The 16,162-nt window shown below is 36.3% G+C and overlaps 1 protein-coding gene across 9 annotated transcripts in view; it reads left to right on the forward strand.

Moving 5' to 3' along the window:
* LOC114134298 (ryanodine receptor 3) overlaps positions 1–16,162 on the forward strand; it is a 107,456-nt gene that overhangs the window by 61,165 nt on the left and 30,129 nt on the right. For all 9 annotated transcript variants that reach the window (XM_028000798.1, XM_028000804.1, XM_028000802.1 and 6 more), the window contains 19 exons: positions 585–785; positions 1,856–1,958; positions 3,244–3,375; positions 7,460–7,733; positions 7,986–8,100; positions 8,578–8,710; positions 9,771–9,874; positions 10,021–10,156; positions 10,365–10,551; positions 10,668–10,776; positions 11,177–11,297; positions 11,851–12,020; positions 12,199–12,419; positions 12,631–12,721; positions 13,213–13,353; positions 14,414–14,577; positions 14,713–14,791; positions 15,180–15,269; positions 15,352–15,498. In XM_028000798.1, coding sequence (XP_027856599.1) covers positions 585–785; positions 1,856–1,958; positions 3,244–3,375; positions 7,460–7,733; positions 7,986–8,100; positions 8,578–8,710; positions 9,771–9,874; positions 10,021–10,156; positions 10,365–10,551; positions 10,668–10,776; positions 11,177–11,297; positions 11,851–12,020; positions 12,199–12,419; positions 12,631–12,721; positions 13,213–13,353; positions 14,414–14,577; positions 14,713–14,791; positions 15,180–15,269; positions 15,352–15,498 — 2,718 coding nt within the window. The remainder of the gene's footprint in view (positions 1–584; positions 786–1,855; positions 1,959–3,243; positions 3,376–7,459; positions 7,734–7,985; positions 8,101–8,577; positions 8,711–9,770; positions 9,875–10,020; positions 10,157–10,364; positions 10,552–10,667; positions 10,777–11,176; positions 11,298–11,850; positions 12,021–12,198; positions 12,420–12,630; positions 12,722–13,212; positions 13,354–14,413; positions 14,578–14,712; positions 14,792–15,179; positions 15,270–15,351; positions 15,499–16,162) is intronic.

The following is a 16,162-nucleotide window of genomic DNA, read 5'->3' on the forward strand; positions in this document are numbered from 1 at the left end:
TCATTTTCTCAATAACTGGTTCACTGTAATATTCCTATCAAAGGTCATTCAAACATAAAATTATCTATTTTTAGGGGATAATATACAGTACAGACCAAAAGTTTGGACGCACCTTTTAATTCAATGAGTTTCCTTTATTTTCATGACTATTGACATTGTAGATTCACACTGAAGGCATCAAAACTATGAATAACACATGTGGAAACATGCACTAAACAAAAAAGTGTAAAACAACTGAAAATCTATGTTATCCTTATATTCTAGTTTCTTCAAAGTAGCAACCTTTTGCTGTGATTACTGCTTTGCACACACTCTGCATTTTCTTGACGAGCTTCAAGAGGTAGTCACCTGAAATGGTTTTCACTTCATAGGTGTGCCCTATCAGGTTAATAAGTGGGATTTCTTGCCTTATAAATAGTCATGAAAATAAAGAAAACCCATTGAATTAGAAGGTGTGTCCAAACTTTTGGTCTGTACTGTACAAACTCTAAGGCTGTTTTATCCAAGTCTTGAGAAAACAAAGCAGTACTCAAAACCACCTTCATCTCTGAGAATTGTGTTTTCTCCCTTTGTCTGTTCCCCAGATGTGTGAGCTGCTTCATTATTTCTGCGACTGCGAGCTGAAGCACCGTATTGAGGCCATTGTGTCCTTTTCAGACAACTTTGTCTCCAAACTGCAGTACAACCAGAAGTTCCGCTACAATGAGCTCATGCTGGCCCTCAATATGTCGGCAGCTGTTACAGCAAAGAAGACAAAAGAGTTCAGATCTCCTCCTCAGGAGCAGGTCAGACAAGATCACAGTTAAAAAATGTTTCTGATGTTGAAGATTCAACATCAACAACAAAGTTGTAAGCTGACATGCACATTTAAAAAATCAGTCAGTTTGTGTTTATTTGAAGCTATGGTTCAACAGACAGAGCCATCCAATGATTGGAGCTAAATGCAACAGACTTATGCAGCACCCAGCCACACATAAACCCGACCCCAGATAAGTGGAAGAAAATTAATGGATGGATGGTTGACAAAGGAAAAGTTTCTGTCACTTCTCAGTTTGATAAAATGTGACATACTATGTTTTGAAGAATTAACTTTTAATTTGCACTAAAATTAGAATTGATCTGTTACAACTTTGCAGTTTACACCTCTATTGTTGCATTTATTTCACGCTTCTGTTGATGTTTGCTATGTGATCTTAAACAGAAACTGAAAAGTTTCTTTTGAGGTTACAATATGTTGCCACAAAAAAGCCTTGTAGGCACCCTGTCTCCAGCTGTGTATGTGACTAGATAAACAAATTGGGACAGTGTTGCATAGTGCCTATGATTCATTTATATGAATGGATAATTTCCCATCCAGCCATTAATCTACAGGGGTTTGAATCATTAGTCTTCCAATTTTGCCTTTTGGCCTCAAGAGAGTGAGAGCTGCTCCTCGTCCCAAATATTTCTGAAACTGTTCTATATCTTCAATAAAGCTTAAAGGCAAATTCATCCCGTGCACCGCTGAGAAGCTGCTCTCAGCCAAAGAACCGCACACACATTCAGCTCAGTGTCTCTTAAAAGTCACAGCTGGAGACAAAGTACCCCATTTCTCTTATAGTTGAATGTCTTGCATCACCCTTTTGCCTGCTGCTGCAGAGACATTTATTCACTAACACAGTTTTTTTTTTTTTTTGCCTTTTTTGTAAATCTGACATTGATGTATCATATTGAGATGACATGAAATGAAAGGCAAAATGAGTCATCAGTTAAATACATAAACCTTTAATAGAAAAGGACAGTTTCAAATGATACTCAAATGCATATTTTGTAGAGTGGATACACTTGTCTGATTTCATATTTTCTCCCATTTCAGATCAACATGCTGCTGACCTTCAGTATGGGAGATGACTGTCCTTGTCCTTCAGAAATACAGGAGGAGCTGTACGACTTCCACAACCAGCTGCAGCTCCACTGTGGTAAGATGCAGATGTAGGAAAAACTTTACGAGCTTCTTCTATGTGCTTACTGTATACAAGTTTTTTAATGAACTTATATTGCACTAGTCAATTTTAGAATTTGTTACAGGTGATTCACAAATGCAGCATAAACTGTTGCTATAGATAAACATATAGCAACACAAGAAAGCAATTCTTACTTATTGAAAAATAAGTAGGAATTGCAATCACACAATTGTCTCTTTCTGTTATATTATTGAAAATAAAATTGTGTAACAGACACAAGACCTTGTAATAGCATTCACATCTGTTGCAGTTTTACACATTTTGTCACATTGCAGCCACACACTTCAGGGCCTTATCTAATATTATCTACAAAAAGTAGATACTATTACTACTCTTACACTAATTATTTTTTCAAAGCATCTTCAACTCATAAAACAGGATTTAGTTTTTTTTTAACTAGTTCATCAATTCACCACAACATGAATTGCTGGTATTGGTTTGATGACTTGTTAGTTGATGACAAGACACCTTTGTTGACGAATTTCCTTTTTAGCATAAAACTGTCTGACAGTTACTTGCCACCTTTAGCTAAACCTATGTTTTGAGGAGCAGTTCCAAATGTCAGGACACCTTTAGTTTATTTTAACGTCATTCCGATTGACAGCAATGGAGTTTAGGTGTGTACCCAGGAAGAATAAATGTTGAAATTGGATCAAATGGAGCATAAAACAAAATATTTATACTAAGGCGTTGCCATGCATGCTGCCAGATTATTGCAGTTTTTGTTTTTATTAAGCAAGATATGTCACTGTGAAATGATATTTTGTGATGAGTTTTTTCTTAGTTTTTCCTAAGAACATGTTTAGAATGTAAATAACTAAATATGGAATAAATCTTAATGCAATTAAAAAGTGTGCTGTATTTTCACAAATGATATTGTAAAAAGTTGATAAAACACAAGCTCTCTCAACAGAAGATTTATAGTTCAGTGTTTTATACGAATGTTCTGACATCTGGAGCTTTTTCTTAAATAATTGATCTACCAAATCCTTCTACTGCTGAGCAAACAGTAGTCCCAGCTGTGCCGCAGGACCCCATGCTGTTCTGGTACCCCACCTCCATGTCTTATTTAGAAAACAATAAAATATGACTTAATATTGCCAAGAATTTAGGACAGAGGTGGTGTACTTGTTGTTCTTTAGATCAAACAGAATATTTGTTTTAACCTGCTCAAAACAAGCTATGCAGAAATTTAGTTGCAATACTAAATGGATAGTGTTTGCTTTCTTGTGCTTTTTAGGAATTCCAATGGAGGAAGATGAAGACGAACGGGATACATCTATTAAAGGCCGCCTCCTTATGCTGGTGAACAAGATTAAGAGTCAGTCCCATAAAGTTCAAGAACCAACAGAGAAGAAACAAGCTGCACCATGTGAGTAAATCATTGCGTTTTTCCTATGACTGTAATAATTCCTAGTCCTGAACTGCTTGTTAAATGTAGAGAGTAGATTCACAGTGGCATGGACTAAATTTCATTTATTTGGCCACTGGAAAACATCATAGGAAATACAGCAGTTGAACTAGAAATAGACAAGAACCAGTTAAATCTATAAATGTCCAGCATTTAAAAATGAGCTATTTTGAAAAACAGAAACATGCTTTTCGTTAACATTTTTTTAGTTTGATTCATTTGTGTTCCTTTTACTCCTGGACATACGTATTTCTTCTGTTTACACATCCCCTCTACTTTTCTCTTGACACAGAGGAAGGGAAGGTTTTCTTTATTTGCTCCTCTCTTCCCTACATGTATGTCTTTGGCTGTCGTCTGAACTGAGTTACCATGTAGAAGCCATTTCAATTTTATTTCAATTTCATTATGGAAATACACGGTCTGATGGAGGAAAGAATCCAAACTGAAGAGCACCATCTGTCAGCTCTGGGAGAGGAGAAATATGAAAAAAAAGGAAAAAAATGTCAATATTACCAAACCATTAATGTGAATAAACTCCAAGATGTACATTCATGGAAAGCATACAGGCTCTCAAGCATTGCATTACCAGAAAGATAAATGTGAAACAAGTTGTATTGACCTTTCTGTTTCAAAAAGAATTTCAGAGCAAGTATAAATGCTGTTGCAGTAAAAAGCAAGATCAGAGTGCTCCTGATGTCATCCAACCTATTTTAGTGCGTTTCACTATTTTAGCTACAGTGCCTTTGGGAGGGGGAAAAGGGGTGTATGTGACAAACCAACACAAAGTGGCAAGAAGAACACTGCAGATTGCAGATCACCTTGAACACAAACTTTCCATTACATATAGTGGAGGTAGTAGGAATTCGTTTCATCAGCAGAGATCAGAAAGTTAGAGTTGTAAGAGTTGATTAAAAAATAGATGCAGCTAAATACAGGCAGACATGTAGAACTGTCCAGTTAAAGTCTAAATCCATTTCATAGCTTGTAGCAAGACTTGAGATTTGATCTTTACAGATCTGAATGACTTAAGGATATTTTAAAAAGACTAGGCAAAGGATTGACTACAATTCATCACTTAGTAGGTCTTTTTGGTTTTGTTTTAGGGCAGAAACATCAGAAAACCAATTTGATCAGGAGCATCAAATTCATCAATTAAACAGGAGAGAGACTAAAGAGTGACACAGATTCTACTGAAAATATTTTACTTTTAAAAATAATGTAACCATTTTGTTCCTGTTATGTCTGTAGTGCACAGATCAGGATTCACAATTGACCTAAGTTTGAATAGCATTCAGGTGTCAGTATTTCATTCTGGACTCACATTAAGAATGTTCAGCCTTCAAGGAGCTTAAAAGTTTTGAAACAAAATGATTTTAATGTAAGCTACTTTATACACTGGCATATACGTAGACTCAGAACCCTCTAGCTGGTGTCAAAGTTATATGAATGGAATCTTTTCCAGGCACAGATGTGTCTACTGTTTGACAAAGGTGTTTGTGTGCTGATGCAGCAGCGCACAATCAGAGAAGTGATGGCATGAATTTATAATACTATTAACTGGACAATAAGGTGCTGTCATTATGTATGGTGCTCATTCAGCCTGCCCCTAAATGTTCAGCTCTTGTACATTGCATGTGCGACAAAATAGGAGGAAATGGTGGAAAAACAGTCATGATCCACCAGATTAGTACCCCGCAATGCACAGGGAGTCAAAAGACAGGCATTTGCATAATGGTTCCACTTTATCTGCTTTTAAGCAAATACATCTGGGAATAACCACCAAGGATAAATTAAGGTTCTGAAATGATAAGTTAATGGCTTCTGAAACTGGGATTCAATTAAGCAAGACCTGTATAAAAAAACATAACTCCCCCAACCCCACCAAAAAAACATCAAACATTAGGGTACAATCCATTTAAAAGCTGTTGAGTTGTTTTAAGGTATGCATGCTGTTTCTAGATACTGAAAAGAGACGCATTGATCAGAATTTTGTGATCAATTTGCAATTTCTACTTTTGAAGTGGCAACCAACTCAGTTACCAGTTGTTTCTAGTCACCAATCAATTGCTCTGTACATGGCTAACAAAGAGTGTGCGTTAATTGTGTCTGTAGTTACGGATGAAAAAGCACATATATTTTCAAAAGTTTTGGAGAAGACAGGTAGACAAGCAAACAGTGTTTATGATGAATTACCCATTGAGACTCCAGCCACAAATTCTCCTTCCTGTTAAATCAACTGTAGTCATAGATACCCTGAAGATACAAACACCACTATCGTCGGTATTATTTCATAGAAATAAGTAAAAGGAAGACAGAACTTATTTTTTTCTTTGATGAATGACCCGACCAGCAAAAACATTTAATGGTTAGACATGATTCCTTGCCTTAGCTATGTGCTAGTTTTGCCGTAAGTGAAACTCTTGACAAGCCACATGAGGGGAAATGTTGGAGGGCTACATTTGTCACTGAAACAAATGAATAGTGTGTGTATGTGTGTGGTTTATAGTGTGACATGAATGTCTGTTGATGTGAAGCAAACTGGCTGTGAGGATATGTTGTCACTTCTGGTTTTTCTTGAGTAAAAACTTATGATATCATGGAGCTGTGCAATATGGACAAAAAAAATCATGGAAATACCAGTTCCATTGCTCACATCAAGTTAAAAGCCTAGTGCTTAAAATAATGTTAGGTTTGAAACAAATTGAATGATGCTATGGATTAATAATAACAATTTTCAACTTGCAATAATATTGATGTAGAAATTCCATTTGCAGCTCTGTTTAAAAGTGTAAATAATGTTTGCGATTATGCAAATCAACTTCACACTGCTCTTTGTGATTTCTTCTTTATCTTGTAAAAATCTTAAAGGTGAACCAGCATTGGGTGTTGTCTACCTTAAGGTAGAGAATACATTAAGGTAGGCAATACATTAAGGTAGACAATCAGGTGTTGTCTACCTTGTTGAATTTTGAAACCTACATAATGATTCTTTTTGACATTTTCTGTTTGTAAATAAATTATTGAAATTGTTCATTGTCCAGCACTATGATACAGTACCTAGTAAAAAATGTTAGCCAAAAATAACTATTTTATTTTTTATAAAAGTTAAATAAAAGCAACAATTACAAACTTAACTCATAGTGCTCCCCAAATACTTTCTTTGGTATATCATGTAGTAGAATTGCAAAGCACTTTGTCATTCTTTAATTGATGCTATGCTCTAAATAATAAAAGTATTTTCTATAACATTTATTTGTTGTGGTTTTCTCTTTCTGCACAGACCTTGTATATTTTTGTATAATCAAAAATATACAAAAATATATATTGTATATTTCAATATACAATATATATTGTATAATATATATTGTATAAAAATCAAAAATCTAATATTTTTAATTTTTGTATAATCAAAAATATACAACAAAGTTGCTAAAAGTAACTGTAGTTTTGAGGTGCTCGTTTAGCAGAATATTACATGACTTTGCCTTTCTGCTTTTTATAGAATAAACAGAATCCCAACAAATTGATTTTATTTGGTTAATTAGTCCGATTATCATTGACATATTGAATGAATATGTCAGGTAGCCAACCGCTTATAGCTTGTTAAGTGTAATTTAAAAACACTTTTTGCCTTATCAAGTGTAGTGAGTGCTGCTTCCATAGTTGTTTACCTAACCTGTGATAAAAGTACACATTTTAAAAACAAAATGTTATTTTTTTACTTGTAAGCACAGAAGAAGTGTAAGAGCAGCAGATGGAAGAAATCAGGGGTGATTTACTCTTCATTGAGCTGGAGTAAATTTTATCACATACTTTTGCTATCTCACTAAATCCACAAACTGTAACACTAAATTTGAACACGTTTGAGACCATAACTTATTAAAACCATGGTAAATCTTGACAGACCCATTCACTGTCAAGAATTAGGATTGGTTGTGTGACAATTAAGTTATATCAAATGCTCCTTTAGCATAAATTTGAATGGTTGACAATATTGTTCTTTTGTTAAAATGACACCGTGATCTTACCAGGACTTCTTCTTTAGCTAATCTGAAGGAGCTCATCTCTCAGACGATGGTGAGCTGGGCCCAGGAGTGTCACATCCAAGACCCCAAACTCGTTCGCAAGATGTTTAGCCTTCTGAGAAGGCAGTATGACAGCATTGGGGAGCTTCTCCGGGCAATGAGGAAGACCTACACCATCAGTGCTGCCTCCGTTCAGGACACCATCCACCTACTTGCCTCCCTCGGTCAAATCAGGTCTCTACTGTCTGTTCGCATGGGGAAAGAGGAGGAGAAGCTCATGATTGATGGACTCAGGTAGGTTGCTGGACCTGTTAACTAATTCTCTCAAGTTTTTTTTCTTCTAAAAGACATGGTACCTTGCAAGAGTAACAATCCACTGTGAACTCTATTAGTTTTTGTAACCTTTTTCATCATCATATTTCAATGTAACTTGTTGATTGACCAACACCAAGTGGCTGTTTAATTATGATTACTTGTGTCACTAACATTTGGTTGTGGGTACTTTTTACCCACGTCTAGTTACAAGTCTCTTATTTTACTTTGCAGTGATATCATGAACAACAAAGTTTTTTACCAGCACCCAAACCTGATGAGAATACTGGGCATGCACGAGACTGTAATGGAGGTCATGGTGAATGTGCTGGGAGGAGACAAGTCTCAGGTTCAAAAACATCTGCATCTACACTGATTATTATTTATCATTAGGTATCAGTCAATCAGAGAGGCACTCACTGGAGTCAAAACTAATAACAATGTTACCCTTATCCTCATGAAGTTTGTGCATTTTCCAGCTTTGCTTGAAACGCTTTGTGTGTGAATTATGGTTATGTTTGAATTGTGCTTGCTGGCGTCGTTCTGACAGCATCTTGGCAGAAAGACAGGAACAACAGAAAGTGACTGAGTGACTGGCAATGTGTGAATGTGTTACACCTTTTACATATCAACAAGGACTGAAAACATGCAGGAGTATATAAAGTTAGAAACCAGTTGTACCCAGATTAATGCAGTCTTTAAATCATCCTTTTCTGAAATTGTACTAATCCATATCAGTTTACAGTTAATAATGTTGTGAAAAAATATTTCAAGATGAAAAGATGAAAGAACATAATCATGTTGTTTGTTTAATGCCACCTTACAGGAAATTGCTTTTCCTAAAATGGTAGCCAGTTGCTGTCGCTTCCTGTGCTATTTTTGCCGGATCAGCCGACAGAACCAGAAGGCCATGTTTGACCACCTCAGTTACCTGCTAGAAAACAGTAGTGTGGGTCTTGGTAAGTACATCTTTATTTAGTAGCCCCACTCTGCATTGGATAAACTCAGTTACCATGTGGTTTTACAGCTTGTAAAAGGCATGGACTGGTTGGAAGTAAATCTAAAGTGTCTCGGAAAAATAACTTTATATTTCTATAGTTCTCATACCTTTTAGATAAAAAACAATTGCATTTTGATAGTTTCACAGTTTGAAATATTTGCAAAGTATTAAAACAGTACTGTTTAGGATTTCCTTTTTTACATTGAAAAAAAAAAATAAATCCAGCAAGGTTAATTAATTTTTTGCTGTACTTGCTTTCTTTTTCTTTTACGGTATTCTGCAAACATCAGATCAATCAACTTCTATGCAGATGACTACCATATGTGCTTGCCTCTAAAGCCAAATAATCAATTTACCTTAAAGCCCCCACCAAAGCTTTTTGATGTCACACAGATGGTTCTTATTTCCTGAGCTTCACTGAAAACAAAACAAATGATTTTATTAACTTTGTACTATGTCATATATCCCTCTTTGCCATTTTGGTTCTCTGATATGTCTGGTAGAAGAATCTTATTAAGGATTTGAATTTCAATTTAATATTCAGATCAGCTTTCTTTTGTGGAGCAGCTTTCTTTAGTTAGTAATAGATAGTAAAACCTCGGTCAGTTCTGTTATCACACTCATCTTGATTTATACAATGCACAATGTGAGGAAAATGGCAATGTTTTAATTTATTTTATTATTTTTCTTTATGTCTGTGGTGTGTTTTTTTGTGTCCTGTCTGTTTTTTTTTTAGCTCTTTGCACTGAAAAGCTCTACATGAAGTTTGTGTTTACTTTATAATTGATTGATGTCAGCATTTCTTCTTAATATGTTTAAAGGCAATCCATATACCACCATTGGTACTTCTACCAACCAGGCCTACTGGATATTAAATGACTAAAAAGTATAAAGGGGAAATAGCACACTCTGCTGTTTGTTGAGATTATGTTGCCATGCACATCAGTGGGAACTTGCATTAAAATGGAACAGTAACCAGCATCTGTGCATTTAGCATTTATGTCTCCTTGGCATTTTAGCTTCACCAGCGATGAGAGGATCTACACCTCTAGATGTAGCTGCATCCTCTGTGATGGATAATAACGGCTTAGCTCTAGCACTGGAGGAACCTGATCTGGACAAGGTAGAACTTGTAGTTTCTTGTCACTCAGTAAAAGTCGGTTTGTCTGATTCCAAGACAAATTAAGATTATGGATTAATACATATCAAATAAATAAATTTGCCTTATATTTGTCATTACATAATGAAAACAACATTATTTATCTGTAGGTGGTTACATACCTGGCTGGATGTGGTCTACAGAGCTGTCCAATGCTTCTGGCTAAGGGGTACCCAGACATTGGCTGGAACCCCATAGAAGGAGAGCGTTATCTCTCCTTCTTGCGTTTTGCGGTCTTCGTCAATGGTATTTCTGCTTTCACCAACACATTTCTTTTTCATTCAATATGTCAATGTTTATACCTTTCCTTACCCCTATGAAAGCATCAAAATCTTCAAACAACTTCATTTACCCACCTATGTTAAAACAAATGATGAATACGTATTCAGGAAGAGCAAGCTTTCTGTATGGTCTTGAATGTACAAGCTCGTAGGGGTTTCTGTTTGTGTTCAAGGAGAGAGCGTGGAGGAGAACTCGAGCGTTGTGGTGAAACTGCTCATCCGACGTCCAGAGTGTTTTGGCCCTGCATTGAGAGGAGAGGGAGGAAACGGCCTACTGGCTGCGATGAAGGAGGCTATTAAGATCTCTGAGACTCCCGCTTTGGACCTGCCAGGCTCTGTGCATCGAGTCAGCTCTGATTTGTATGCCAATGATTTTAAAAAATGACGATCAGATGCTCCTTCTTTGATGCATGAGCTATTGTGTAGGGCCTTTTAAAAATGTTTTTCATCTTCTTTTATTTATTTTTCTCTGACAGGTCAGCTGATGCTGATGATGAAGAGGAGGTGGTCCACATGGGCAATGCCATCATGTCATTCTACTCTGCCCTCATTGACCTTTTGGGGCGCTGTGCCCCTGAGATGCATGTATGTATTTTTTTAATTTTGTGACATTTTTAGTGCTTCTGCTGAACATTGATTAGAGAAGTTCTAATCTGAGATTTGTTGCTGATTTACAATCTCTAGTAAATCTGAAATCGTAAATCTCTGATTTACCAGAGATTTACAATCAGCATTGTGAAGCTCTGACCTTTTGATGCTGATTTTGGATGTTTCTGATTTCTCTTTCAAAACTATACATACCAGACAATTTTCAAAAGAGTGCTTGTGTTTTTTGAAACCAGCATGTTGCATGAGAGATTGAAAACTTAAAATGACAAAAACGGATCAAATTTATTGTATTATGGTTGCTATCAAAGTGGTGTCATCTAGCTGTATATTCTTGATGTTTTATGACTCTTAATATTCCTGGATTTGCTTCCTTTAGCTCATCAACAAAGGAAAAGGTGAAGCTCTGCGCATTCGAGCAATATTACGTTCTCTAGTGCCCACCGAAGACCTTGTAGGAATTATCAGCATTCCCCTCAAAACGCCCATTATCAACAAAGGTACCTGTTAGCATATTTCCCTTGAATATATAGTTTTATTGATATATAACATAAACATGTATTTTTATGTTGGAGATTTATATTTTATAGTTACATGCATGTATATCAGAAATCTCAACACACAAAATGGGTTACAAAGCTGTTTACATTTCAAGCAAAGCATAAAGTTATGGATTTAATTTCATATCTTTTTAGTAGCCCAATAGTTTATGGTACTCTCTCATGACTCAGAGTAAGCCAGATGATTCCTATGGCAAGCTGTCTTGCTCCATTGATTGATCTGAATAAGCATGACAAGATTGGACATTACATTTGCTGCTGTGTGCACTGGCTCACCCGTTTTATCAGCAGCTAAACAAGGAATACAGCAAGTGAGGGCCTGGCACCAAAAGAACTTCCAGCATAATAAAGAAACATGGATTTTCTAATCAGAAACGACTTGCTTTTATGTACTGTATATGTTTTCTTGGTCAGTTTTATCAGTTTATTTATGAGTGAACTAAGCTGTTTAAATGTTGTGCTGCCTTTTTCTGTCTGTTTTGATTCTTCTCAGATGGATCAATGACTGAGCCTGACATGTCAGCTAGCTTCTGTCCAGACCACAAAGCCCCGATGGTGCTGTTTTTAGACAGGGTGTATGGTATTGAAGACCAAAGCTTTCTGCTTCATCTGCTTGAAGTCGGCTTCCTACCTGACCTAAGGACGGCTACCACTCTGGATACGGTAATTTGAGTTGACAGCACAAAGAAATAAACAGCCATGATAACATGAGCAGGACCAATAATCTCTGGAGAGGAATAGTATCAGCGCCTCATAAGGCTTTTTTCATATATAGCTCATACCTGAATGATTCTGTTTTTAAATCTATACATAAATGTATATTAATATTTTCTCTCACCAGGAGGGACTCTGTACCACCGAGACTGCCCTGGCTATGAATCGCTACATTGGCTCAGCCATGCTGCCTCTTCTTACGCGGTGTGCACCTCTCTTTGCTGGCACAGAGCACTATGCCAGTCTTATCGACTCCACCCTGCACACTATCTACCGGCTATCCAAGGGCCGCTCGCTGACCAAGGCACAGAGGGATGCCATTGAAGAGTGTTTACTGTCTATTTGCAAGTAAGAAACACAAAAATAGATTCAAAGTTTCTCCTGCCTGTATTAAACTATTCATATGAACTGCATTTTTTCAGTGGCGGTCAAGGGAAATTATATTATAACTCTCAGCTCAGTTTACTTATTTATTCTTTTATGTCGGTGTGATGAGTTTGACCGGAGTTTCAATATGCCCAGGGCAAAAGTATTATCTCTGTCTAACCTCACTGTGCAGACACCTCCGCCCCTCCATGCTCCAGCAGCTCCTGCACCGTCTCGTCTTTGACGTGCCCTTGCTGACTGAATACTGCAAGATGCCTCTAAGGGTTAGCAATACTTAACCTCTTGTATCTTAAATAAAGTGTCTTGAATTTTTCCATTTTACTTTTCCCTCTTCCCTATTTTTCCTCTCTAACCTCTTTTATTTCTGTGTGGTTTTTGTATGCTCACACTTTGTTCCTTGGATGTATTGGATTGTTAGCTTTGTAGGGAAATACTAAAACCTTATTCACCCCAGTGTGGCTTGAACTGGGGTGTACTTTTTTCACCCGGCCTACTTTTTTCCCCCACTTTGAATCTGAGACATGGGAAAAGTGGTAACACATTTATAAAAACCTGCCATTTATGATTTAAAAATAATAAAGTAGGTGTTGGATTTTATGGTTACGTACCTTTTGGCTATAAAGTGTTTCTTTGGAAAGAATGCAATGGTTAACAACTGGTCTTTAAATTTATATAAACGCTTAATCTTACTTACATGTCCATAACACACTTATATATTACAGTAAGTGTTCCTCTTCATATTCATTGCCTCCAGCTTCTAACCAACCACTATGAGCAGAACTGGAAGTATTACTGCCTCCCCTCAGGATGGGGCAGCTTCGGCACAGCATCTGAAGATGAACTTCTGCTCACCAAGAGGATCTTCTGGGGAGTGTTTGATTCTCTTTCCCAGAGGGTAAGGTGCTCTTTTGTGGCATTTTTTTCAGAAATTTGTTTCGTTATACTGTACGTGCAAAATCACATGTAAGAATATGTGCTCACATGTGATTTTGGTTTTGAATGATATACTATGTGAAATGTAAATTTCTATGTAAATCTCCTAGAGACATAAATAGTGCCAATTTGAAACTCATGGAGTTACACAAAAAATGGTGCGTAGACCTAGCTAGTATAGCAGTTTTCTAGTCATACCGACCACACAATGTGCACTTACTGTACAATACAAGTATGATTCAACCAGCTACATTCACAAATGCTCATATTACAACATCAAGATCAGTGTGGAAACATTTTAACACAGATTACACATTTGAAATTAATATATTGTAGTATATATTTAAACAAATGTTCCTCATATCATTTTTAGCATGCAATTGTTTTATTTCCTGATGTAAACACTTGTTTTATCTATCTATCTATCTATCTATCTATCTATCTATCTATCTATCTATCTATCTATCTATCTATCTATCTAGGAAACAACATGCTTTCCACAATTTTTGGAAAGCATAAATTTTATGTGTTTTTCTCTATAAAATTTATACTTAACTTTTGACCGGCTTTTACTTGTACCATTTTCTCTTTCTGGGGTTTATCTGTTATTGGCCAATAAATTTGTTTCTATAAGTAGATCTAAAAAACAATTCAAGAAAAAACAGAACTCATCAGTCTTTTATTAATTTGTGTGTATGCAAGGAAATGCTTTCGACGTGTTAGCATTGCAGATCACCAGACTCAGCACATCTCACTAAATGCCCCATCACGGAAACAGGCTGTGCAAAGAGTTGGGCAGAGAACATCAATATCTGGACAGCCCATCATTGATCCAAGTCCTTAAGTGTGCTGGTTCTTCAGGCTTTAGAATAATTCTTCATTAATGTCTCTTCCTCTGACCCATCCGGTTTAAATTAAATGTAAAACACATTACTTGATTTGTTGAGGACAGTTCCTTCTCTGTGAAATGTTGTATAACAGAATTTATTTGATAAATTATGCCTTTTTCTTTCCCATTACAGAAGTATGACCCAGAGTTATTTAAGATGGCTATGCCGTGTCTCAGTGCTATAGCTGGAGCTTTGCCACCAGACTATGTGGATGCCTCCATTAGCACGGCGATTGAAAAGCCTGTTTCTGTGGATGCTCAGGGAAACTTTGACCCCAAACCCATCAATACCGCTAAGTAAGCCATTATAGACTCTAAAATCAATTAGAAAAGCAGCATCATTCTGACATATTGAGTAATGACATGTTAATGACTTTGCTAACATGTGTCAGCTCACGCTTTCAGAGTAATTGTTGTCCTCTTTTTTTCTAGCATTGTGTTACCAGAAAAACTTGAACATTTGACCAACAAATATGCTGAGCATTGCCATGAGAAATGGTCTGCAGAGAAGGTAATGTTAAACATAATTCTTGGATTGCTAGTGAAGTGTGGGAGGTGTAGGTTGTTAAATTGAAGAGAATTCCAATCAAAACACGATAAATGTTTTGAGAAATTAATAAGATCAAAATAAAAGATGGGCAGAAAACTATAATTATTTCTGGCAAAGCTTCTCATCCTTCTTTTAGTGACTGCTCAGACTGCATTGTAACATTTGTTGAAAATTTAAGTAAAACATACAATAGCAAGTTCTGAAAACATTGTAACTCTTGAATTTGTGTTATGTTACCTTACGTCACCTTATTTACTGAACGTCATCTGTGGTGTACGTCACCTTATTTACTAAACAGCAGGATCAGTGAATATCACTTCTTCAACTTTTGTTTCTGCTTGTATCTCAGGTGCTGCTGGGGTGGAAATATGGGGACTGTGTGGATGAGAAAGCTAAAACTCACCCTCAGTTAAGGATCTACAAAGCGCTGACAGAAAAGGTAAAAACATGTGCTTAGAATATCAATGTAAATATCAATGTTTGCTTACATGCTATTTTTATTTTTTATTATTGTGTTGCAGGAGAAGGAGATTTACAGGTTGCCCATTAGGGACTCGATTAAAAGCATGCTTGCCATGGGCTGGAGCATCGACAGGACAAAGGATGGAGAGAGCATGTCTCTGCAGAGGGAAAATGAGAAAATGAGGAAAATATCTCAAGCTTCTCAGGTACAGTTTGTTCATTTTTTGTCACACAAATACAATTTTGCTTTTTCACTATTGAGTCTGTGTTTCTCTGTTACCATAGCAAGACAAAATTTTGTTGTTGACGCAGAATTTTTCAGAGATATCTTCCGATCAGATATGCTGGTTAGAGCAATCCTGGGGAAAAAACATTTAGGGGATGGAAAAGATTTGAGACTTTTCTCAAATCTCAAATCAACCTCAATGAAAGGTTGAACAACATTGTTCAACCTTTCAGCTGAGCAGTGATGATGAACAAGCAGCTGGAGATGCAATGACTGGTTCAAATCTTATTTGTATGTCAGATGGCCCAATTAAAGTTTATATTTAAAATTAGATGGGAATCTGTGGTGAAACGTGAACATTCATGTTCATAGATGTTTTCCAGTCTGACTGAATTTAAGCTATTTTGGAAAGAAGAATAAGCCAATACCCAATAAAATACATAATAAAATGTGAAAAGAGTCTGAAAGGTATGAATACTTTACCAAGGTCCTAAACATACTTTCAAAAATAAGTGCTACTCTTTCTGTTTGAAACAGAACACAGAGAATCAGTAAAAATTGTGACAAGAAATCTTTCACAACCCTTCAATTGTGCACTTTCTACTATTTGTCCAATAGTAATTAATATTATCTTGAGTTTTGAA

Source organism: Xiphophorus couchianus, chromosome 19 (assembly GCF_001444195.1).
Source record: "Xiphophorus couchianus chromosome 19, X_couchianus-1.0, whole genome shotgun sequence".
Taxonomy (NCBI): domain Eukaryota; kingdom Metazoa; phylum Chordata; class Actinopteri; order Cyprinodontiformes; family Poeciliidae; genus Xiphophorus; species Xiphophorus couchianus.